General features: G+C 40.4%; 1 protein-coding gene across 1 annotated transcript; it reads left to right on the top strand.

Moving 5' to 3' along the window:
• Positions 1-1,899: 1,899 nt before the first annotated feature.
• Positions 1,900-21,665, top strand: LOC119648663 (protein Smaug). Its single transcript, XM_038050445.1, has 5 exons — positions 1,900-2,204; positions 12,382-13,061; positions 13,132-14,255; positions 14,312-14,534; positions 19,726-21,665. The coding sequence occupies exons 2-5, from the start codon at positions 12,499-12,501 to the stop codon at positions 20,495-20,497; spliced, it is 2,682 nt and encodes an 893-aa protein (XP_037906373.1). The 5' UTR covers positions 1,900-2,204; positions 12,382-12,498; the 3' UTR covers positions 20,498-21,665.
• Positions 21,666-25,963: the final 4,298 nt, after the last annotated feature.

Raw genomic sequence — 25,963 nt, 5'->3', positions numbered from 1 at the left:
AATCAAAGGGCGGACGAGGGTAGAGTAATTGCACATTATGAAATGCATTATTTGAGCAAATTAATTCAGAAAGAGGTGAATGAGATTCCACTCCCGTCGCGAAGCCGCGATCACTACAATGGATTAGTCCACCGGAACCTGTTGAGCCGGATTCTATCTCCTACCAGGCAGTAATGATATCGCTCATATATTTCATCGTTATGTAGGCTACGAAAGCGTCCGGGGCCAAAAATTCTTTGGAGGATTCTTCTCTCAAACGTAGCCAAGAGTTCCTAATTTTTCTTGCAAAAGGCCTGTTTTCGTAGCGACAGGTTTTTTACGCAGCAGGAACCGAATTTGCCTGAAAAACGTCGGCAGAAGCGTAAAATATATAACGCTACGTAAGTGTTTTCCGTGCGCCGCATTTTTATCTTTTCAGTTGCCGTTGAATTGATGAAGTGACGAGGAAGAAGAGTTCATATTAACAAAATATGCCAAAGAAAGGAAATGTGTGAGTGATGTATACTCAAAACGCAGAAGTGAAGGAATGTTCAGCAGTTTAATCAAGAATTATCTTCTTGAATTTCAAAGGTACTTCAGACTGACCAGAGAAAGGTTTTCCTTCATTTTGAACATCAGTAAAGAAAATGCACGAATTTTTTTCACTCCGATACATTTGAAATCGGAAACTGTTGAATCACTTATCGTTATGTGCTGTTGCTTACACAATATATTGAGGGATGAGTATTTATCGAACAGTACTTTGCCCACCGATGGAACCTTGGAGGATTTCCCTTCCAGAAACCTAATTAATCTAAGAGGCACAAGTGGTTTCGTTCAAGCTGAAGGATTCCAAGTGAGAAGCCGTTTCACTGACTACTTCAGTACACACAGAAACATCTTATAAAAATAATAATAATAATTGTTGTCAAGAAAACGACTTATAATCCAATTTTTTTTATTAGAAGAAAAGTTTTGGAATTTTAATTATTATTTCAAGTTATATTTTTGGACAATTCAACCACGCACCTGATGAAGATTATTTTAAAATCGAAAACGTTCGTGCTTATAAATTCTAAATTAAATTCAAAATTCAAATGACTCTATTGGTCTTATTATATTAATTAAAATTAAAAAGAGTCGCAAAAAATATTACTAATTATAATTATGTTTAATAAAATTAATGAAATAATTGTGTTTCTGAATGAAAACATACCTTCCTTCTTCAATGGTCTTCCTATTTCATTCCACAGCAGGTCTCTCTTTGTCGTGTTTTTGAATTCAGGATGTTTAAGGTCATATAATATATATTCCTTTGGACGAACTCAACTAACAATTCTCCCTCGTCGGCCGAAAACCTCACTGATGGCACTTTCCCGCTTTGGGACATCTTAAAAGCCTCGGAAATCAAAAATTGGAGCAACAAAGCAATCGCGGCGGCGTACTGCGCTGTACTAACTCCTCCTCGACCAGTCAGGCCAGTGCAACACGTTCTGCGCTGACGTGATGCGCTCTCTAGGAAAACTCCTTAACTTACTTTATGGGAATGGGTGGTCGACGTTGAACGGCCTGTGGTATCACTTTGTCGCTAGGAAAACATCATCATCGTCATAGCTGTTATCGACTGTTCCACAATTGCTTGCTCTTAAATTGAATTGCTTTGATTTGAAAACTACGGAGTGTACTCCCACCTCCTTTAATCACAGGCTCAACCCTTAAATTGAATAGTCGAACCGGATCTTTTTCGTTCTTACGATTTGCCAACCTGATGTTTTGACAGCGAAGATGTCTAACCCACACAGTTCTGCTACGCCGATTGTTATTACACGGACACGACATGTTTACACGATTTGTCCGACACACCGAAACGACCAGCTGTTAAATTTTGCGCAAGTGTTGCCCTGGCGCGCATGTGTGCACGCTGGCAGATGATGAAAAATACATCAACAAGGCGTCAAACGGCAAACGGGCGAACCAACGGGAAATTAAACAACAGAAAGTCAATTTGGCGGACGCTGGGCAGTTGTCGACTCACGAAATCGTTGGAGGCGGGCCTGATGAAGAAGCGCCACAAATCCGCTGGTGACTGGCGAGAAACGTGTGACTTGTAGTGAATTCGGAGTTCGACGGAAGTACGACGGTTCTGAGGAACGCGAGAAGAAGGAACTCCTTCGCCAGGATAATTGTCCGCGCGGACCGTTCTACGGATCCTGCAATGTTTAACGGTAAGTGAAATTTACCGCAGGTCGGTGTTTTTGTGCATGCGGGCGGGTCCTCGGGGGAGTGTTTTGTGTGGGCGACACCTGGCTCTCGGAGCCCCAAAAAAATCATCCCGCGCATCTCTCGGCCCAGATGTTTCCACTCGAACAAAGTTTAGTCCTTCCTGTAAGCGTGCGAGTTGCATGGGGCCCCAAAGCAATGCAGACTGCATCGACTGATAAGCAGAGGCACAGCTGATGCAGTTTGCAAAAATAACGCATTACATCATTGCCGCGCAATTGTGGCTCAGGGCGGATCTACCCTTAGCTACGCTCCGGTGCTCTGCGACTAACAGGAGTAACTTGTGTCCCGCAAGAACAGCGAGGCTTCTGCATTCTTGCAGTTTAACGGGAAAAGTGTATTACAGGTGCTGGGTCATCTCCTGGGAAATGAAAAATTAGTTTTGTGCGAAAGTCATTACATTCTATTGTGCAAGTTCGACCCTAGACAAATTCCATGTTAAAATTGAGGAGCTGCCAATTTGCGAAAATGATTGTTGTTGGGGAATTTGAACAAGAAACGGAACTTGCGTCCAATGACCTGCACGCGCTGAGATTGAACTGCCAAGGTCCCTGGACGAATCGACACTTCCCTACATGTTGATTTGTTCATATCTGGATGTTTCTACGTTTGAGAAGTTGAGAGTTGACCACCTTCACTTCGGTAGTTCGGCTGGAAGCAGAAATGAGAACTCGAAGACTAATTTCTTGTGCACATTTCAATCCTTCAATATAGTTGATGATATTTTTGCAGTCTCGTCGCAGCATTTCCTTATGTCTCCTGCTAAGGTCTCATTCTGGTGTCCTGGAGCTATTTACTTTTTACGTGCTCCCACAATTGGTCAAAAACACATTAAAAACGGTTCTTTAAAAACAGTTTTTTTCTCTCATGTCAGCAACGCATCATCGTGGGAAGTTTCTAACCGTAAGCTTCAGAACTCTCCAGAAGCACCCGAAGCAAATACACTTCTGGCCTGGTCTCTGTCCTGTGTACCCAGACACCTCACGCGTCAGTTATCCTGACATAGCGGGTGCAACTGCATGAGGTAACCGTATAATCGATCCACTGCCAGGTCAGTCTTCTAATCAGGACGTCTACGGGTATCTGGTCCATATTCCGACAAAGGCCAGGCACGGTGGCCCGACGCTAATGATATTGGCAGAGATTGGAGCTTTGTACTGTTGTCGTAGCATTTTTTCGAGTTCATGCGTATGAAGTCAAGTTAATTTTAAAAGTCCATTTCGGTTTGCAGCGTATCGATAATGTCTTGGCGTACCCATTCTAGATTATTTTATAAGTCGAGGTTGATTTGGTACAAGTACGATTTCAAGTGAGGGCAATATCTTGAACAAAGTAGGGTCGAAACAGTTGTCGTTGATGGGGGCCTAACGAATTTTGTATAAATTCCCTAATCGATTTTAGAGGTTCCCTTCTAAATGTCAGATGTTACGGGAAGTTAGTGGTTTGATTGATTATTTCGGTGTCGTCCCCTCAAATATTGCTCAGCAAGCTGTTTTTATGGACGAACCCGAAGTAGAATTGTTGTTCTTTTTCCATGTGTGGCCTCTCCATCGCGACTTCTAACTACTACCCTATGTGGATCGTATGCCGACACAGTTCTTCGTTCGATATTGGGTCGGGTCAGAGTATCCTGATGATCGGACACAGACATGAGCAAACCTGCTGTCATATCAAGGGAGCACAGAGAACATTGGCGATAAACGGTCTTATTTTCAGATTTTAGGACACATCGAAAGCGGATTTAACGAGACAACTCTTCCTAGATATACAAACTGTTCGGTGTTTTGCCCATTAATGCAAATGTAAAGATCACCATGAACAGTCTGACTGAGAACCTTGTTTTTTATCTTCAATCCGGCAGGATCATTTGGTCAGAGTGTATGGCTCGGTAAAAGAGCAAACAGATGTAATCGAGGTCGAGGTGTTTGAGGAAACTTGAAATTGGTTTGGCGATAAGATGCGCCTAGTATTGTCCTCTTCCAGATGTCAGGAATATATCGTGAGATTTAGGTTGGTCTTTACGTGTCGAGTTTTTAGGGCATTGCCATTGAATCGCATCAAGCCATAAAATTTGTGAGCTTTTGGCCTTTTTGATAGGTGAGGCAACTACACAGTATTGCAATTTTCAGCAGCTTCCATTATAGCGGAGGAATTCTGAACAGATGGTTAAACACCTGTGATCCGGGCTTTAAGGAAGCAATTTTGACTTAAGTCTACTCAGCTTTACTAATTCTAATGTGTAAGATTTTAATGGTTTTTTTTTTATATAATAGTGGTGCTCTATGCTGCATTTATACCTCTGGCTATAAAATAATCTCTTCCGACACTGGATGATGTTACTTTTGCCTTTACTAACACATGACAACAATACTTGTATTATTTTCCCGATTTTCTAAAGTTTTGTTTGTATATCAAATCTTTATACACTTTTCCCCGAAATGACTATACCGTTGAATTTAAGGGGTGGTCCTCATACATGCAAAAGGGTGTAGTCGTGTGGCGTATCAAATGAAAGGTCTTTATTAGTACTTTCCGAATCCAGTCTTAGTTTCATTTGGTAGGAAAGGTGAGGAGTGCAGGGCTTCGAAATTGATGACTTCTTTAGCGAACCCATTCTCAGAAACTACCCGACAGAAAGATTTGGACAAAATCTATACCATATAGGCTTCAAAATATTGTCCATATCGATATCTACTCAAATTAAGTATTATAAACTTACTGTTCTTGGGAAATTGACTGGAAACCCCCCTTAAGTTTATCGTAGAGTTATAAAAATATATACTATAGTACGAAGCATCATATCCCCAAGTTTGATCAAAATCGTACTATAAATTTACAGTAGCTCAAAGTGATCTTTTCCATGTAAATTTACTGCAACCTAAAATGTTAAATATCAACATCACACTAAAGTGAGTAGTTTGACATGTCAAATATACATTGCGGGCTCCATACAAGTGGGATAGTTCTGCACTCAAATATACTTACATAAGAAACAAACAAAACCTTTCATATCTGAAGTGCATAGTTTCCGGTTTCCGACTTGCTATAAGCCTCTATTGAAAACGCCAAATTCACAAGTAAATATTATTTCTCTAATTTTTATTAAAAGTAATAAGACATGGGACGTCTGGGGAAACTGTCAGCTGCTCTTGGCACTATATTGGAAGAAAGCAGTCAAGGAAGGATTGTTCAGGAGGAAACGATGGAATTCCTCCATTGATAATACCCGTTCTCAGAAAAGACTTGATTGGAATCAGGTCTCATTTGACTTGACGGTGTCATGGCTGAACGTCAACCTCTCGAAATCATCATGAATATTTGTGCGGCTCCATTGCTGTGCGATAGTAGTGAAACCCATAGTCTCATTGGTGGAGTCTTCTCAGAAGGAATCGCTTGCATTTAAGTCTCTTCCTACAGGGAGACGCGAAAGTTTGATTTGGGACATGCTATAGATGCCTGTGGAGCAGCCCATTTAACACATCTTTGATAAAAAGCTCAATTGTTGGAGACGTGCTTCTTAGCACTGGGTCCGCTTACATTTCTTAGACTTTCTTTCAGCTAATTGTTTAATGGAATATATATAATTTTCTTTTGATCATCGAACCTAAACAGATTTATGTTCATTCTATTTGCACGAGACTTTTGAGTTGTCAGTTTTGAGACTAACAGATGTTATTCTGCTCAGGTTCCTGTCCTCTCCCGTTTACATCAATATCACGGATCATTACTTCCAGGGTCAGGTTTAAGAGGATGCATGATAAGGGATTCCCTTGTCTTAGAGCATTGTTGACGGTGAAAGGTAGTGATGTAAAAATTTTTTTTCACCGAATATAGTCACGTGGAGTATGAAATAAAAGGTCTCGATTAGTATTAGATATTAGCTTTAGACATTGGTTGCAAAGGGGAGGTTGCGAGGGTTTGAAATGGGTTAATTACTTTCAGGAGTTTTTCTTTCTTTCTCGTGGTGTTCCAGCCATAGTACTATACCATGTTTGGTGTTAATTGAACTATTACTAACAAAGTTGTAATATGTCAATATTTTCGCTTTTGTGCAAATTTATTTCAATCTAAAACTTTGAATGTCATCATCACACTGCTGTATATAGTCTGGCATACTAAATGAATAAACAAGATGAGCTACATACAAATAGGGTGAATAACCACTCATATATTCTTACATAAGAAATGCACAAAACCGTTCATACCTAAACCGTCCAACTTCCGGTTTCCCGACTTGTTTATGTATGGAATTGATAATGCCTCGTTGCAAGTTATCGGGCACTGATTCACTATTCTACACCTTCAGCATAAGTTTACGAAAGGCTTGGTGTATTTCTTTCTCTCCATATTTAACTAGTTCGGGAGTAATTTCATCGCCTCCTGGCGTTTCTTCCATACTTGATGGTGGCAGTTTGTTCACGTCGTCAATTTTTTACTTTAGAATAAGGTACCGACTCATACCAAAAGCTGATTTCGAGCAGCTTGTCCAAAAGTGGAATGATCACCTCATGCAACACGGTCTCAGATTGGATCAACCCCATGAAAAAGGCACTGTCAATAGCAACGACCTGTCGAAAACTGAGCGATTTAATTACCTCGGATCAATGATTATGTTGAGTCCTAAGCTTAAAAGAAATGCTAGGGCGTTCGCCTTAGTCGATACGGCAGGACGGGTTCCGGTCCTATTGAGAAATGGGCCATGGTTTCTTGACATATGAACGGCGCATATTTTTGTTCGATCTTCAAGAAACCCGATGGTATGGTGCCAAAACCTACGACATAAAACGCGCATAGAAAGACATCTAACGTGCCTTCTGATGACATCATCATTGCAGCCGACCTTAATAATCATGTGAGTGAAAAGGCAGACAGCAACAAGTGCCATGAGGGAAAAGGATTTTGAGCACACAACTTTGCGGACACCCATGACTTTGTATTTGTAAATACATGGATCATCAAACGATTGTCTCATCTTTCTACATTTTATAGTGGGAACAGTAAAACGCAAATCGACTATATTCGCATGAGCCGCTGATTTTACCACTGCATCCAACATGGGTCGTCGATTGCCGATAAAACACAGTGAGGAACGCACTGACCCGCCACATATTAAATAGTGTAAATTTCGTGAAAAAAGGAAATTATCTCATCCGCAATTACCAACCATTACGAATGGAGAAAAATCGTGGAACCAAGTAAAAGACACGATTCACAAAGTGGATTTTGCAACCCTCGACTTCACCAATCGAGATATTTGGCTTTGGAATTATGATATTCAAATAGTAGTCTGTGAAAAGAAACACCTCTACCACAAGTTTCTCGACCATAAAACACTGGCCAATTGGCAAATTTACAAGAATGCCGATCGGGAAGCAAATAAAGCGATCAGTGCGGCCCGAGCGGTACATTACAAAGATTTTTACGATAAACTGAAAACTCGGGATGGCGAAAGTCATCTGTATCGACTTGTCAAAAGCCGACACCAACGTAGGCAGGATATGGAACACTTCTTTCGCGTTGATAATAAGAAGTTTTGGCCAGAAGTATCTGTCCATCTTTCATTTCCACAAGCACTGTCGGCATTTTTATGATAGTAACTCCTAGTGCCAGAAGAATTCTCACGCTAGATTAAGTTGTTCTACCACGATCCGAAAAGTAAAGTACGAAATATGGCGGGTGTATCAAAATCGTTTCCTCTCTCTGTCGGTGTTCATCGACGAAGCGGCCTCTCATCACTCCTCTTTATTCTTGTTATGGACACCGCCACATGGGACATCCAACGTTTACCATCCTATACACCACTTTATACGGATGATGTTTTCTTAGCGCCTAATAGCAAAGATGATCTCGAGCAACTTGTCCAAAAATGAAATGATCGCCTCATTCAACACGGTTCCAGATTGAATCTGAATAAAACAGAATTTTTATCGACAGATACCCATGAAACGGGTACTATCAGTGGCAGTGTCCCAGAACAGCGATTTAAAAATCTCGGGTTATGTAATTGCTTCATTAGCACAACCTGGATGAAGCGGCGTTCCATAACTGGGGTTCTTTGTGATCGACGTATCAACGAACGTCTCGAATCTAAAATTTATCGCAATGTCGTCCGCCGTCTATGGTTCTGAATGTTGATTGGCCGACCATAAAACAATGAGCGGCGGCTCGCGATAATGGAGACGAAGATGTTGCGTTTGACTAGTGTTCACAATTACACAATTCATGGAAGAATTGCTGGAGAGGTGTCTTCGATGGTATGGTCACGTAATTGGCGATGAGAATTCAGGTGCCGAGATTGAGATGAACATCGAAGTCAATTGTAAGCGACCAAAAGGCCGGCCGAAACACTGGATGGGTATTTGAAAGCCTCACGACTGCATCTGGACAGGCCTTCCGGCGCAGCTGATATAGACGAGTCGAATGCTATCAGCCAATTGTAAGTTGCGTTATGAAAATACTTCACGCATCAGAGCAAATTGGATGAAGTGACGGCCGAAACTGGCGTTTTTAGTGATCTAGGTGTCAATGAATACGTCAAATCCAACATTCACCACGATGTCGTTCGCCCTGTTACCCTCGTTGATTCTGAATGACTCACCAGCGGGATTATAACAAGCAACGAATCGCGCATCGCGGTAAAGAAAACGAAGATGTTACGTTAGAGCAGTGCTGGTCGATTATAGAAGACAGTGGACCGCGCCTCGCGATAATGGAAAGGAAGATGTTACGTTGGATTAGTGCCGTAACACGCCATTATCACATCCGGAATGAGGAAATTCGCGATAGATATGGGGTTGCATTGATCGTGGAAAAATTGCAAGAGAAATCTTGGATGGTCTGAACATGGAAGTCGACCGATGCCTTCTGTTCGGTACAAAGACTGGAGAATAAGAAGAAAAAGTGAAAGGAAAGCTCCTTTCGGAAAACAATTTTTACTCATGGGTTGGTTTATATTCTTGATATCGTCATATAGACTTTTATGCATGGACATTAATTTTTATATGACCATAGTGTGTTTAGTTTAGTTTTAAGTCTTTTCGTAGTTTTTTTTTTCTGATACGTGATACCACAATGACCTCAGCTTCATCAACGGCGCAATTATGAGTGTCACCAACAATGTCCATTATTTTTCTTCTTGCGTTGATTCTATAGTCACCGCCTGCGCAGTTATTGACATATGGAAGATTTTTATCGAATGATTTCAGTATAATTTCAGTGTCTTCACATGTTTTATCGACATAAGTATAGAAACACTCTAGCGGCGTGAGCGTCAATTTCACTATATCTCAATGATACATTTGATGATGATTTTTTTACCTTTGTCATGTATATGAAGACGATCTACATCTATTTTCTATTATTGATTTGCCACAGCAGAGACGACTCTTACTATTTTGTGCTATTTATTTTTATTTGAGGTATAAGTTAGTCTGTGCCCAGAATCTTAATGGCAGTACACCAGTTGAGAAGCAACTATTTCCACACTTTGGTGCAGGGACCACGGCCCTCGACGGAAGTGGCAGCTATTTGTTGAATGTTTATAAAACGATTCGACCATGCCTTGCCGATCTTAGTCTTTTTCTAGCCATGGAAAGATTTCTAGTGTGGTTAGATATGTAAGAGATGCCCTGAAATTGCTTGCTCAATAAAAGAAAAATTTTTTTTTTTGGAGACATCTGAAACGCTTTATTCATAAAAGGCAAATTTCTAGATTATGAGAAATTATTTCTTTTCACAGCTCATTAAGCGTCCTTCCTGATACTTTATGAGTGGTTCGATAAATGCTGTTAGAGGAGTCCGATAATTTTTTATCCGGCGATCGTGGCTGTCGTCTTAAAAATCACTAGATAGCTACCGAAACATTTTAAAGACTGAACCTACAAGGGATATTCCTGAAAGAAAAATAATAAATAATTATTCTTCAAAACCAACCCTTTTATAGTCAACGAGATTAGCAAACTAGTTTGATCAATTTTCCAAAATGATTGAATAACATTATAAAAAACGAACGGAGAACAACTTAGAGGACGTTACTCTATACATCGGTGAAAGGCCACCGTAGTGGAAGCCTTCATAACCCACCCTTTTCATCGCGAACGAAAACAACCTTGTCGGTCTCAAACAAGACCAAATTGGTTTTCAGGTCGCCTAGTCGCCAAAAGTATCTTTATTTTGCCAGGATCCAAAAATATCCCATGAAAGGTATTTCAACATGTAAGGATCTCATGGTTTATCGTCAGTAGCTGTTCAGCGATCTTAGTTTTCAAAGGGCCAAAGGACATAGTCCATATACATCAGCACGCATTGACTTTTGGGAGATGCATTGGTTCCTGTATGGATACATGCAAGTTTTAGGAACCGAAGTTCGATATTTTTTTTGTTACCCAATCGGAACGTACCATAGCCCATGCGGCACTTCATGCAGTGCAATTAGATGCCCCAAACTTGCTGATATGTCAACATGTTTTGGTTGATTGTGAACAGAGGTTTATGGACGCACACGTGTCCTCTAGTTTACAACTTTAATATTTTCAGTCGAACGCACTACAAGTGGGCATCCGAACCTTGCCACGCCACTAACCAAATCAGTGCGGTAAAATTTATCCACACCCATCCAGAGAAATCGTTGAGAATAAATCCACCCGCTTCGGGTTATCTCTAAATGAGAAGTTCGTATGGTTATTGGTAGTTACAAAGAGACTCACGGAAAAAAAAGTAGTCGACCAGTGATTTCCGCCGAATAGTCTTAAAGTTACATAGGACTCATCCTCATAAATTAATAAAAAAAAAAATTCGCGGATCCTATGTTAAATTGAGGTCCAAATTACCGATCATTCTACAAATTTGCTGAAAACCCTTCTTACCTTCATCCATCTACAAATCGTAATCAAGGACCGAATGCTAATTGATAAAATAGTGCACCTGGCATCATAAGCGGTGAATAAATAAATTTTTAAACGCAAGCCCCATATCATCTTTCCCGAACTCCTTGCATCGCGCTCCCTTCAGCTTAGACGATATCGTATTTGCTCTTGAATGGAAACATGTGTTTGGGAAAAAGCCGCAAGTCGCAGGGGAGGTGGCAAATCTGGAGTGCATCGTAAGCGGGTTACAATGGCGATGGCGCAAGCATTCAAAAATTCACCTCAATGCGAGCGATGTCAAGACGCACATTGTCATGATACAGTGAAATTTCGGATTTGCTCCGGTGTAAAAAAATGCGGCATCTATTTGCAAAGTACGCGTCGCATCCCCAAATCAACGTATTAAATCGAAAATTTACTGCGAATTGGATTGTCTATACCTGCGGCGAGCTCCCTAACGGCAATTCATCGATCTTCATGGATGGCAATTGTATTCTGTAGAATATCAGCGTGATCGACAGCGAGCCTTTTTCTACCCCTTTGACTTGGCTACCATTTGTAGATCATCCGGTTCATAACAGCTTCACAATACAGAGTACTTAGTCATCCGCGCCTTTACTTATCAAAACCAAACTGGTTACAGATCCTGAATTGTGAGGTAGCACTAGTTGATTTTGCGAACATTAACTGGATAATTCGTCATCAGCTTAGCTTATAGAAATGTTATATAATACGTAGGCAGGCATATTTCATGTAAATGTTGCATCCATCAAAAAATATATTGAAAACACTAAGATATCTCCCCAACTCATCAAACAGGAACCCGATTTATACGAAAATTTGGAGAAACAATTCCTAAATCATTTTGTATGTTTTACATTACATCACACATTCATGAAGCCTTTGTGTGCTTAGCTACTAGAATTTACGCAACCTCCTTTTGCTTGTCAGTTTTGTGTCCATTTTTTTGTCCTATCCCTTTTTTGTTTTTTATACTTGCATTGGAAAACCAGGAGTGAAATTACACGAAATGTTTTGCTGTATATAGCTGACCAATAATTGATAAATATCACTATTACCAGCGCATTATTTCTTACTTTAACGATTATCTCAAGAATTATTTGTGAATGTCCTTTATTTCTAACACAATTCCACTTTATATGTTCGCTTTTTATCGTTTAAAGTGTTTGTGATCAGAATGTCTTTTGATGTAATGAGATTTTTTCTAATTCATGATTCACTTCTGTTTTCATTGCAGTCTAAAAGCAAAACTTGGACATAAAATAGAACTAGTTTGCGCTGTATATAGTGCACTACATTCAAGACTTTGATAAAATATAGAATTGAAAAGAGTAGAGGATTAAAAGCGGCCAAAATGAAGCACCCTACGGGTAATCCATCGACTTTGTTTTGCGAGCAAGTTAGCACCGTAACGTTGCTTTTTGAAAAATGGAATGATTGCGAACGAGCCGTAGTGATGTACGCGTTATTGAAGCGGTTATCATTCCCCACTTTAAAGTTTTTGCAGTTCTCAATAGAAAGCAATTTGACACAGAACTTCGGTTCGCAGAAGAATTTAAATTCGATTGAAGCAAACGCAAATGATACCAAACACCTACAGAAGTTAGTGAATATTTATAAGTCATTTTCAATTGCCGAGTTATCGCAAATAGCGGACAAGGACTCGATCTTATATGAGTCCGATTTGTACTTGAAGGATGCGGATAAAAATTACAATAATAAGGAAGACGTCCTCCATGATATTTTGAACATGATTCCACTTCTCAAGCCAGGCAATGACGAAGCGAAAAAAATATATTTATCGCTGATTCCCTTGGCTGTAGAGGACACAGTGCGGCAAATAGTTGCAGCCGAACTGGTACAACAAATTTTCTCATATTTATTAATTCATCCAGCCATCTCTAACGAGGACCGACGGTAGGATTGCTGCTTTTGCCCATATTGTAACTCATCCTAATCGGGCTCACCTGATACTTTTACTTCACAGGTCGCTTAGCTACTGGCTCCGTCATCTCGAGGATCACATCCAATCATCTTTTGCGTCAGGACAACGGAGTTTCTATATTTTGACAAATCCTAACGAGACTCCTCCGGAGAGCTTGAACACATCGTTTTCTTCGATGAATAGCACCCAGCAAAACCCATGGCAGGCCATCGCGCCGCCTGCAAGCAAACAACACCTTCCACAACACCCCATCTCACAGCAACTTTCCAACCTAACTTTATCATCCTTAAATTCAGCATCGTCGACAAGCTCGAGCGACTGGAATTTGAATATTTTGAACCTGCAAACAAACGGTGGCGTGAATAATGCTAGCTCTAGTCAAAATAGCTTGGGCATTGCTATTGAAAGCAACGAATCTGATAATGTGACCGAAGATACACATATTTCATTTTCCAAAAATGGTACTGAGGTTTTGGACTTCGATGACAATTCAGACGAAGGTGGAAACTGCAATACGCAAGTTGCCTACATTGGAGATCATCTGCACGTACCTGGATTGGGAAATGTTGATAATCCTGCGTTGTCTATGAAAACCAGAAGGTCGAACAGTTTGACAACTCCATCCACATCCTCGACTGTGAAAACAATAGGGCAGAAAATACGAGAGTCAAATTCAACTGAAAATTTGACACAGTTTGCTCAGAAACCGCGAAGCTATTCATTGTCGATTGAAAGCCCGAGGAATTCGTTGCAATCAAGTGGGTCTGAGCCTCGCCTCGATGACTTAAAACCAAATTATTTGAAATTTACGACACATAACGTTGGCATGTCAAACATAGGGCAATGGTTAAAGAGTCTTCGGTTGCATAAGTACGTTGGATTGTTTACAAACATGACATACGAGGATATGATGCAGATTAATGAGGAGTACCTTCAAAGCTTAGGGGTGACAAAAGGAGCTAGTCACAAATTGGAGCTATGTATTGAGAAGTTGAAACATCGCTTCACAAATCTATCTACATTGGAAGCAAATCTTTTAGAGAATAAAGTTGCCCTGGGTAGTGTTATTGAAGAGCTAGCAAATCTGGTCTTAACGCCGATGAAACCAGTAGATAACCATAGTGGAGACAATGTTGCTGCCAAATTTTTGGAAGTACTGGATATAGGTATGAGTGTCAAATCGATGTCTTGATTGCCTTATAACCATAGTTTCATTTAACAGTATCCCAAATGGTTATCGAACGAGAAACATCATCTACACAGGATGAAGAGCACGCAAATGGAACACTTTGGATATTAGAGCGGGCTTTACATAGTGAAGCTTTTGTTTCACATACCAATGTATTGAAGGAGTATAAATTTAAACTTTCGAAAATTAAGATGCAATTTTTGCCAAAAACACATCATTCAAAAGGAAATACTTCCAATACAGGAGCTAAGTCAAGGTAAGTGTTTTCAAATCTTTTTTCTGTAGGTAAGACCTTTTGATTTCCCTCGCGGAGTAGGTGGGAACAAATATGTCAAAAAATATCAGAAAATACTAACAATTTTGTCACTTTAAAATTTTATATGATAAATATATTGACTGTTATGGATACATTACTTTTATGGTTTTGTGTAAAATTAAACCTTTTTAAAATCGACTGTCTGTCACTCGTACTTTTCTCAGAAACGGTTGTCCGATTGACATCATCCCATCGCTCATGCATACAATGGGCTACATCATTAAATGTGTAACTTAAGGGGGGTGGTCTCCATACATGGAAAAGGAGGATGTAATAGGGGGGAGGAACGCACTATTATTAAGGAAAGTTATAGGTAGCTCAAAGTTGTCGCTTTCATGTAAATTCTAAAACTGAATGTCAGTGTCATGCTTAATTGCGTGTTCGGACATAATATATGCATATGGATTACATGCTGGTTACAAATAAAGTATAAGAAATACACAAAACCTTTTATACTTGAAGCGTCGAGCATACATTAACCATTCGCTTGTACGCATGGCTGACGAGAGGAAGATGGGAAAGGAGGAAGGGTTTGTTTCCCCTTTGGGGCCGAAATATAGTTCTAATATTTTAGAGAAAAATTTGGCCCATGATTTACCTTTTGATGACCTAATTCTGGATATAAGGCTAATCTGAACACAAAAAATTTGGACGTTATCTGTCGTAAGTGGCGATTTGTTGTTCGTCGAATATAGTCATGTGGCGATATCAAAGGGAAAGCCTCGATTATCGCTTTTCGAAGCCGGTATTAGTTTTAGCATTGGTTGCAACGGAAAAAGAGTCCTTGGGAGCGGAAGAGTCAATTATTTCTCAGACTGCACAACTGAAAGGTCTGAAAAAAATAATGGTGGTCCGGTGATGCGTATTATGTCTAGGTCTCAAATTCCTCGATACTATGTATTCCCTCCAATAAAGTTAACAATAGTAGGTTACTATTTTTAGAAAATTTATTGCTAACATTTCCCTTAAGTTCATCCTAGATCCATAAAATACATTCACAGTGTGATAGACCTTAATAGTTAGCATCAGACTGGAAAGTTTGGTGGAAATCCTACTATTATTAACGAAGTTATAGTAGGTCAAATTTCCCTTTCCGTCAAATTATTACTCCCCATGAGATAAAACATCAGTACAACGTCGAATTGAATATCGAGTGTATTCAACGTATATTTACTACGAGCTATATAAGTGGAACCATCGTGTAACCAAATACCCCTAATTCTCTTTTCGCAGATCAAAGATTCAGCTAACACTCATTCAACTTGGTTAATGCACTACATCAATGACTGTTAACTCCTCATTATTATCTAGTTTGTCTAGCACGTATTGGAACCGTATTGTGGAGTGCCGCCTAGAAAGAATATCAATATTCCTTCGGTTTAGGCAGCTCCACGCCTCACTGATACTCTTGGCCATCCTGAAGATCGCCCTCCTTGCCTGTATAAGTATATACAGATGGAGGGGTTAATCCCGGAAGAACCATCAGGGATGCGGTTGGGCATGTCCTCATTGCCTCCTGATAACAACATAAACCAGTCTTTGGAGTTTGTGTAATTCTGGCTTGTGTGCTCAGTTCAGTTGTTCCTGCCCAGATTACCGCCTCATAGGTAATCATTAACCTTACTATTGCAGTATATATCGGGGTGCAACTTGATTTTTTTTCCTGCTATGGACCTGTAATTTACCAGAGCCGTCGTAGTATATCGAAAAGTGTTTCCATCGTCAGCGTAACCGTGGACTTATATTCCAGTATTTGTTAGCTCATCCAGGAGTTCACTCACTATCATACTCCACATAAGCGGTGATGGGGTATCATCTATGGACAACTTTGGGTAGTATTTATGACAATAGAATTTGTACCTGTAAGTCCTTCTATTTGTCTATTCTCTCTCTCTACATTCTGCCATCCAGAAAGCCAGGGTGTTTCTCACTCCCTTGCGGAAGAAATATTGTGTCTCTGTTTGCGGTGTGTTATCCTTCGATACCCAAAAACGCCCACAGTGCTATTTCTTTCGTTTCTTTGGCATTCCGTAATACGACCTTTAGCCGATACAGTGAGTTGACCGTCCTGACCAGTAAGGGTGTTGACTCTGATGTTGGTGATTACGCATTAGAACATTAGTTCTAATATAACTGCCTACGACTTTCTCTTCATCGTTTTGAGTACGAAAGATGTTGCATTAAGGTTTTTAACCGCTTTCGGAATAAAGACTAGTTTTTTCCGCCTTCATGCCTTTGGTATGTATCCCAGGGCTAAGGGACAGTCTACCTTACCACCCTTAGAAGATTTCTAGTCCTTTTTGGAGTAGTGCTGGGAAGATGTCATCTACTCCGCTTGATGTCAATGGTTTAGAGGTTTCCACTGCCCGCCTTACCTTAGCTTCCGAGCTTACTTTTTTCACTAGTTTCCAGTTCTCGTTTCTTCCCTTTTTAAGCATAATGTTGTCGCCTTCCGCCGTTAGGTAGGACCCCGGGAAATAAGTTCTGAGAAGCAAGTGTACTCTGTCCTCATTCTCGGTAAATATCCCATCTTTCTTCTTCTTCTGACAGCAGAATCTAGTGCCCTCTTTTTGGCTTTGTATAGCCTGATTCCTTCTGTGGTTTGTTCAATCTCTTCATTGAATTTCCTGCAACTGTTCTATTTTGCTTCCCTGATCGCTTTGCTATACGCAATCAGTGCATTTTTGTACCTCAACGAGTCTCCGGTTTGTATTGCCCGGATGAAGAGTGTCCGTACCTCTGTGCTACACATCCGAAGATGACTTAACTGTCTTAGCAGGTCAGCTAGCCGACACCCTCCAATTCCTAACCAGCCCGTTCATCAGAGTATTCCCTAGAGTTATGTCTAGTACTCGTCACGAATGTTGGAGTGTTTCCTATGTTATATATCTCTAACTTATGACTGAGAATAAATTCAGGAAGGTATTCACCTCTTCGATTGGTATCGCTACTTCCCAAGACTTCATGATGGGCGTCGGCATCGCAGAAGTGATAGCGCCCACCTCTCACAATAGTTCACCAGTCTAGTGACTAGCTCCAGTGGAATCCGGATGCCGTCTCCTGGAAAATAGCCCGATGACATGGCCGCCCCTCGGCTGGATAGCCACAAGGTCTCCGGTCAGGAACTCTGAGAGACATATATATTTTAAATTTAGTTTAAGCAGATGCAAGCTCTTGGTTCTACTCAAATTACCTGCATGCTTTCTCCTTGCAGACCGCGAATCTGCCCCCGATATACCCAGAGCTCCTGAGGCAGCACTATTCCAATGTTAGGCTTGGAACTTGCCCTCGCAATAACTGAAGATACAGCTTTTGCATGGTGGAGGTTTACCTGAACTATTTTAGCGCTGGTCATTGGCTTCGTTATTGTTTGAAGCTCTTCCCGGTCCCGCTTGTCTGGTTTTCTTTATGTTTTTTTATTCGTGTATTCATTTGGTTCCCACGAGTATGGTGGCTAGAAGATCCGCCGTGTCAAAATCTTCCGTAGCACGGTAAGTTCAATCTTGCTGAGGTGACCCGGTATCAATGAGGCTCCGTCCGAATACAGTCACTTAATCCTGATTGCAAACTATGCAATGGGCCCGATTTGCATGACACCCTAGATTGGGAAGGTGTTTTTCAATTCCTCAGTCTAGATATGGAGAGCTATATTCCGCTTCAGTGACCCCAATTCTATTCAATTTATATTTCACACAAAATCTTAAAAATTACGTCTTAACTTTCTGTATAATTCGGAGAATCCCACTCAAAGAGAAAATACGCATATAATCGACATAATAGGTACGTTTGGTATTGAAACGTCTTTGTAATATTTCATTTCATTCGTATTTTCAATTTGTTACTTTTACACTAAATTGAGTTGAGAAAATTAGAATAAGAGAAATTCATAAAACATAAAAAATGCATGTGACAGCCAGACAGACAATAAACCGATGTTAATAAGGTTTCGTTTTGCACAAAACTTTAAAAAATTCTTAGAATATTTAAAACCGTGTTAAAGCAAAACAATTCGTGTAAAAAGAGAAAAACTTTTTAACTGGTGTTAAATGAAATTCGTCTAAAAAGAAAATTAGGTGCATTCTTACATAAAAAATCAACGCAACCTTTCATACCTGAAGCGCTGAATTTCCAGTTTTCAACTTGTTCATTCGTTCATATGAAGCCGCTGTTCAGCGGGAGGGGTATTGTAGTCGTTTCTCACCCAATGCCTGGTACTCTTTATCAGTCGCAGCCGAAATCGATCTCCAGTAAAATACTTGTTGGGTTTCAGTACCTCATAGTTTGAGCTTCCTCCAGGACTTACTGGGAAGCTTGCACTTCTCTTCCGTTCCGCAACTTGTGTTTCTGGGGCGACCCACTCTTCGGTTATCTTTAGACATTGGATTCCATTGCATGGCATAGTCAGCAATGTAGACGTCGCCCTTTCTTAATACATCACCACTATCATTTCCGCCTTATGATCATTCCGTCCAACGAAGGTCTCCGTCCAAAATTGTATCAGACCTAATAACGATAAAATGACTCAAAAAGTCCATGTGCTATTCGCATATAGTAGCACAGAATAGTCTCACATTGATGTTGGTGCTAAGATAGTTGCATTTCCAGATCTGATGACCGGCGCGCGCCTCAATGTTGAAAGCCAATAACTAAGTTTGGCGGCGGCAGAGAGTGTATGGGTGTTTCTGCTACGCTGGTGTTGGCGGGGATCTTCTCTATTTTAGCTTTCACTACTTCCACATTCGTATCAATGCTTGTACACACCAATATGCATTTTGGTCTCCATTTTCATTGATTTTCTAATTTACCATCCCTCAGCAATGACAAACAACTTACAATTTTTGTAATTGTGATAACTAAAAGAAAGGCGTCAGTCAGTCGAACTTTGTTAGTCCCTTCGGTATCAATAGGTTTAAGATTAAATACTTCTTTTACTCTCTTTTTGGTAAGGCCTCTTGTTTGTTTCTTAAGATTGTTCATGGGTACATTGTTCATTTATATTTTCATGTTTTTAGTTTTAACAGAAGATCGGTGGTTTTCCTAACAAAACGCGTTTATATACAATTTCTATTCATAAAATAATTTTATTATATGAAGTGCTCATTTCTTCACATTTGCATGAATTTCTTTTCAGGTGGAACAGTGCTAAAGGGCGCAAGACAGATGGTAACTCGAAATCTGGAAGTAGTGATCGCATACATCGAAAAAATTCTAGTGATGCTTCAAACTTCCCCCAAAACTCCTATCCACAACAACAGCAAAATAATTTGCAAATGCCATCAAACAACAACTCGCAACATTATCCCCAAGAAAGTGATAAGTTTCAGTCTTCCTCGCAGCGACATCAGGGTCAGTTTTACAATACCAACAATATGACATGTCCAACAGCGTCTTCGTCAACGAACTCTCAATACAAAAGCGCATCTTACCCAAGTTTCTCAGGCGTCGGTTCCACTAAAGCAATGCATCAGGCACATCGACAAGAACAACAATTACCGCAACATCAACAGCAATATCGCCACCATCGGCACTCGTTCAATAACTTAATCGTTCTTTCAAATGCGCAGCATCAGCCACAGCAACCAGAGGTAACGTTTGGCAAAGCCCAAAAGCCATCTGCAGGCACTCTAACACTAAACCAACAAATTCGCCCTCCGGCGCAACTGTCCCAATCGTCATTACCACTAGTTTCAACCGCGAAAGATAGCCAACCACCAGCTTCTGTAACCGCCCGACCATTGAATCGGGCCCAGAGAAGAGATGAGTGCAATGCGACAAACGGTAATGATTTAAAAGGACATCCTGGCAGCTTATCGAAGAGTTCGAATTCGAAAAATATCGTGGGTGATATCAATAGTAGTTTAGAGTTGTTGTGCCTGCAAATGACCGAACAGGCGATGAAGTAATGCTAAAAGTGCTGGTGTGATGTGATGTTTGAGGACTTACAAGTCAGTTAAGGCATGCAGACGAATTCTGGAAATTCAAAGTTTTTCCGCTTTAGTCTAATCTTAAAAAATGAACAGAAATATTTTCTGTGTCGCCGTAGACGGCGAGTTAAGTGTTTCTTTTTATATCTCCATTAACGCTTAGAGCAGTTCTCAGAATTTAAAACGAAAGTAGTATTTATTTTGGTAACGAGGAAGTCGCTCAAACTCTCTTTAATTGTTCCAAATGATTATGAGAATGAATTGTAACTAAAAGCTGTGTGTGCGCTAAAGAGTGTATATAAACGATTAACGATAGTATTACCGGATGACTGGCCGTGGCGACGCAAACAGAGCAATCTCTAATTTTTAACCGTTGTTTTCAAAGAGCTAAAATATTCTTTGTGCTTTGATGATAGGAAACAGCATTACTGTCATTGTGGATTTGTTTGAGTTTATATGATTATTAGTGATGTATTGGTTAGTGTATTTCGCAAAATTCTGTTTTTTAACGAAGCCAGTAAACTGTTTGTGTAGAAAGGAGCCCCAGTTGGCTCACGCTCGACAAATGAAGTGAAAATTCTTGAATGTATGAATTATTTCATAAATTATTCCGACCAATTATAAAATTAGATTAATAGGAGAATTTGAAGAACTAAGTTAAATGTTCATAGGCGGTTGATATAACTTGACGCGTAGTTTTAATTAGTCTTTCTGACGATGCCTTCACGTTATGGTTCGTAGCGCATATTATTTGAAACGAATTTAAGCTACAAGGTAGCCCCAGTTGGCTACAATAGTGAGATTACTGCTTTTAGACTCCTAGGAATTAGCTTGAAGCCCAAATAAAACAGAATTTCCAGCCACCCATGTCCTAAATTACAGACACATGCAATGATCGCAAACGAACTGTCCAAAAAGATAATATATTAAATCACGAGTTAGAATGTTGCTGATTGTTAATTGTTTCCAACGATAAAGTTTGCTTATTTGATTTGACTAAATCTTTCGTTCCAGATTTGAAATAAATTATTGTAAATTCATATATTAGCACAGATGGTAGTTTTAGGAGACGATAAAGGTTTTGCTATAGTACCAGCATTTCCGCTATTATTGATTATTTTTATAAATAAAAGACTGTTTAATGTTACCCGATTCTTTTCTGACTACTAGCCCCGAGACTATTGACTGTAGCCTGTAGGTTTCCTCATTTTGGCGAGCACCTTTATTTGGATCGTAAAGTAAATCACTGCTCATTAGTGCAACTCGGTGGGTTTGCACAAAAAAAGTGGTTGAGTTACGCAAGCAGTTACTTGATCCAAATCGGAAAGGTAACTTAATTTTGAATTTAGCAAGGCATTCGCAATTGGTTGCTTCTCGGTGGGTTATAACTTTGGTATTGATGACTCCCATTATAATAACATCGGTTCATCATAAAACCCTTACTGGACTAAAGGGAAGAACTAAATCTTGAAATACAAGAAAAATGCAACAGCTATAAATGTTCAACAGCACTACTGGACTACCCTGAATACAACTACCAAGCAAAGTATCCCGCAATTTGTTTCATTCTACGCAGCATATACAATACTTTCCAAAGGCTTACATTAAAAGGATTTTCACTCCTCTCAAACATTTGTTCTTGCACTAGAATTGAAGCACCACAGCGTAAGTAAGCCATTGTTCAGTTCGACGTGTGTTAACGCGACGAATACCTAAATTTTTCATGTACTGGCGATCACTTAACAAAAACAACTTGGGTAGCCATCTGGGTAAAATGCATCATTATCTGGTAACCCCTCAGCTATCGGACAAACAACAACAGATGTAGCTTCCACTATACAAAGAATTAAAAAAAATACCTCGATTACGTACTAGACAGAAAATATATAATTTAATTAGTTGAACCAGGCAGACGTTGTCCTGCTAAGTATATTTGCAAAAATTGCTGATTTTCTTCTTGTACTGGAAGAAGTAAACAAATCAGATGATACACTTGCCGTTGCATTTCGTTCCCACGTACTCAAGAAGGGCTATCAGACCCAAATCTGCAATGGGGCTGATCTGAAGTGGGCCTCGCCACGAAGCTTACTGCACCATCAGAACCCGAGATGATTGTCTGACACATATGCTTCAGAAGAATTTTTGGGAGATGTGTTCCCGGCTCGATTATTTGCGGTTTGTTAAAATTTTAAGGTTATTGTGCCTATGTCGCGAGCAGAGCTCCGTATGGGCTCTAGTGAGGAGTTGCGCTGTACAACTCGGGCGCAGTACTCCTTAATTGGGGCAGAAATAGAGATAGGCCTCTTATGCACGCAGTATAAACCTTGGCTGTGCCAATCTCGCCTTCATTGTAATTGAATACTGTTTTATTGGGTTCGATTTATCTTGTTCGAGCCTGTCGTGAGCGTTCAGCTTCACGTCTTGTCTTGCTCTTCGAAGATTGCGGCAGAAAAAGTAGACACTTTTGCTCGAATATTTGTAATACGTACACCATTCGTTGATATGTTTCGGCAGCCCTTCAAGCGGGAGCTCAAACGCTTTTCCGATGTTTCAGTAGCGCTTCAAGTATAAGTTCCGGCCCGGTCATATTTTCGGCGTTGGTCATATTTCAGCAGAACTTAAAGTAGAAGCTCTGTTCGTTCTATTGCCAGTCCTGAGTCTAGCTGGCAGTTACCGTGCATTCTTCGATATTCCAATGTTCGATTTTTTCAATAATTTTCAGAATTATGTGCCCCACCAGTCCACAGTAATTATTTGTTATGACAACTGATTGAAAGTTGTATATCACCAAAATATTTTTCAATAAAAGCCATATATATACCCTAATTGTGTGTCGATTAAAATTAGATGACGTGTCGCAACGCCATCTAGGAGTAATTTTAAATAAGGTGGACGACACCAAAATATCCGCCATTTAAAACCACATGTGTATACCTATTTTTATGGCGATCGTGTGAACGCTGTAGAAGTTGATCTGTTGCAGCAGCGATCGTAGAGCCAAATGGACAGTTACCAGCTAATGAAGCTGTTGCTTACAGTGAATCAGTCATTTTCAATGAAAGGCGTATGAAACGTTACGAACTCCAGGAATATGCACACATACAAGGCACAGACTTTTTTTGTGGATAGAGGGTCCGGGAAGATATCTTGTTGGCTGAAGTTCACCCTCCTTTTGTTGCGAAAAAAAGTTGTATCTTATTCATTACAACCTTGTAGTCAGCGTTTCAGCTCGAATTCAAGCCACAGCTTATCTATCTGGCTTTTCAAGGCTACTGCGAAGATTTCGGTGTTCCGTCACCAGCTCCTACGGTGCAGGCTTCCCCCTGCCATTTGCCAAACTTTCTTCGCTCACGAACATCTAGTTTCCTATTTCGCTGGAAACGCCGCCTTGACATTGTAACGTCACATAGCTTAGTTACATACTAGTGCAACAGATTCACCTTTTTCACCACTGTTCCCTTAGGTTCGTGACCTTCTACAGCCCCTTCTCAAGAGTTCCAGTCATCCACCCAACTATCCTCATTTTTCTGCTTAGAGTGTCCCTTCGATTATCGTCAACTTTGTTACTGATTTGAGAAAGATGATCACTGTAGATGTATTGTTCACTGACCGGCCGCCATCCATCTCGCCAACGGTCAGCCATGATCCAGCCTAATGCTTTGCCCCAGAAGGTGGAAGCTCATCCCATTTTGGCCAATATAATGCCCTGTTCGCAATGGTTTTAAGTAGGATTTGGGCACTAGTTTTCATAATTCAGCTTCCCAACTTCAAAGAGAGCATTAGTTGATTTGTATCAACCTCATTTAGCCATCCGATTCACCTCTCTCTTATATGCCGTTCGACTCCTCCGTCTTTCCCTTTGTACAACATGCAGCGTGGATCTCTAGTGTAATCTTTGATCATATGCCACTCTTCTCCACACTTCCTGCACCTTTTCGATTTATAGTGCTGACTGTATACGTATATACGTGTATACGACTATAAAATCGGAGGAATCAAGGCATCTCAAGCATACTCAAGATACTTGTTTCCTTCGTCGGAACACGACACAACCTATTCCTACCTTGCTGGTGGTAATCAGTTTCACCAGAAAGTTAATAGTAGCGGTCTGTACCCACATCATGTCTTCCTTATCTTTTTATGGTACTCTATTCTATTCCGCTAAAATTAAATTATTCCTTTAGCGTAATACATGTCTTCCATCCATGTACGTTTGTGAAACTCATTGCATTCGATTGTGATTTTATGCTTTCGGTCTTTCACCCCTCGCTTCCTTGTTCTTTTCATCCACCTTGCTACGAAAACTATCCGCTGGATTTATTTAATTCCAACGTCGGATCGCATTTCTGTGTCCGACTAGTACAACTTGCACCCGCTTTGACCGTTCGAAGAAAGTCGTCGTAGAATCTTATCTGCTTTCTTCGAGATTAGGGGCTCACTAATAACGCCCATACTGGTTTCCCACCTTCTCACCTATTTTATCTTGAGGAGTTGTCACCTGTATTTCCCCTAGGACTCTCAATTGGCGTTTGGTTACTTTCTCCTCTAGTGCTTTAATATAGGAAAACTTAACGCTAGACCCTTCCCTGAAAATCTCACACAGCTCATTAATACGTGCATCAAGTGCGGCTACCTTCTACATTCGCCTCTTGCAGCAGCAACATTGGTGTCGGTTCACACAACACAACATCGAATACTAGGTAAGTGATTCAATGTAGATGATAACTTTAACACAAAAAACACACTCTATGGTGAAAAGATTTGAGAGGAGCAATTTGTAAGCTGACATAGGCTCTATTGACTACAATGAACCGTGCGCGGATTTCGTCGTCGTATCTGGTGTCGGTTGTGATTTTCGACCGCAGATATGAGGTATTATCAACGGTTTCAAAGATGTATTCTGTATTGATGCTGTGGCTTTCGGTTTTGGTGCTGACGTTGCTGCCATGTATGATGTAATGATCGTTGGCGCAACAATCCATATTGGATCAGGACCTTGAAGTATGTTAGACCACTTCATTGAAGATCGTAATGGTACACTACAGGATTACAGTACCCTGTAGGAGACGATGTAGTCATCATTGCGCTCCCCCGAGATTATTACCCTGATTTAACTCAGGTACTCATTCACAGCTGAGTCGACTGGTATCCAACATCTAGTCACGATAACCAATCCTTCTGCCACCAGTGAGATTTGAACCGCGACCTTCCACTATGATAGCCCAGCGCCCTAACCACTTGAGCCATCCGAATATTTCATCTTGTTTTCATCTCGCGCGCTTTCTCGATATGAATGAAAGCAGTTTGAACATATCAAATTGTTCTTCCCATTATGCCGATACCGTCAACATAGGCCAGTAGTTGGGAGGACTTGAAGAGGACAGTGCCTCTAGCATTTACGTCAGCATCACGGATCACTTTTTCCAGGGCCAGATTAAAAAGGAT

The sequence above is a fragment of the Hermetia illucens genome, chromosome 2, assembly GCF_905115235.1.
Source record: "Hermetia illucens chromosome 2, iHerIll2.2.curated.20191125, whole genome shotgun sequence".
Lineage (NCBI taxonomy): Eukaryota > Metazoa > Arthropoda > Insecta > Diptera > Stratiomyidae > Hermetia > Hermetia illucens.
This window is presented reverse-complemented; position numbering and strand designations above follow the sequence as displayed.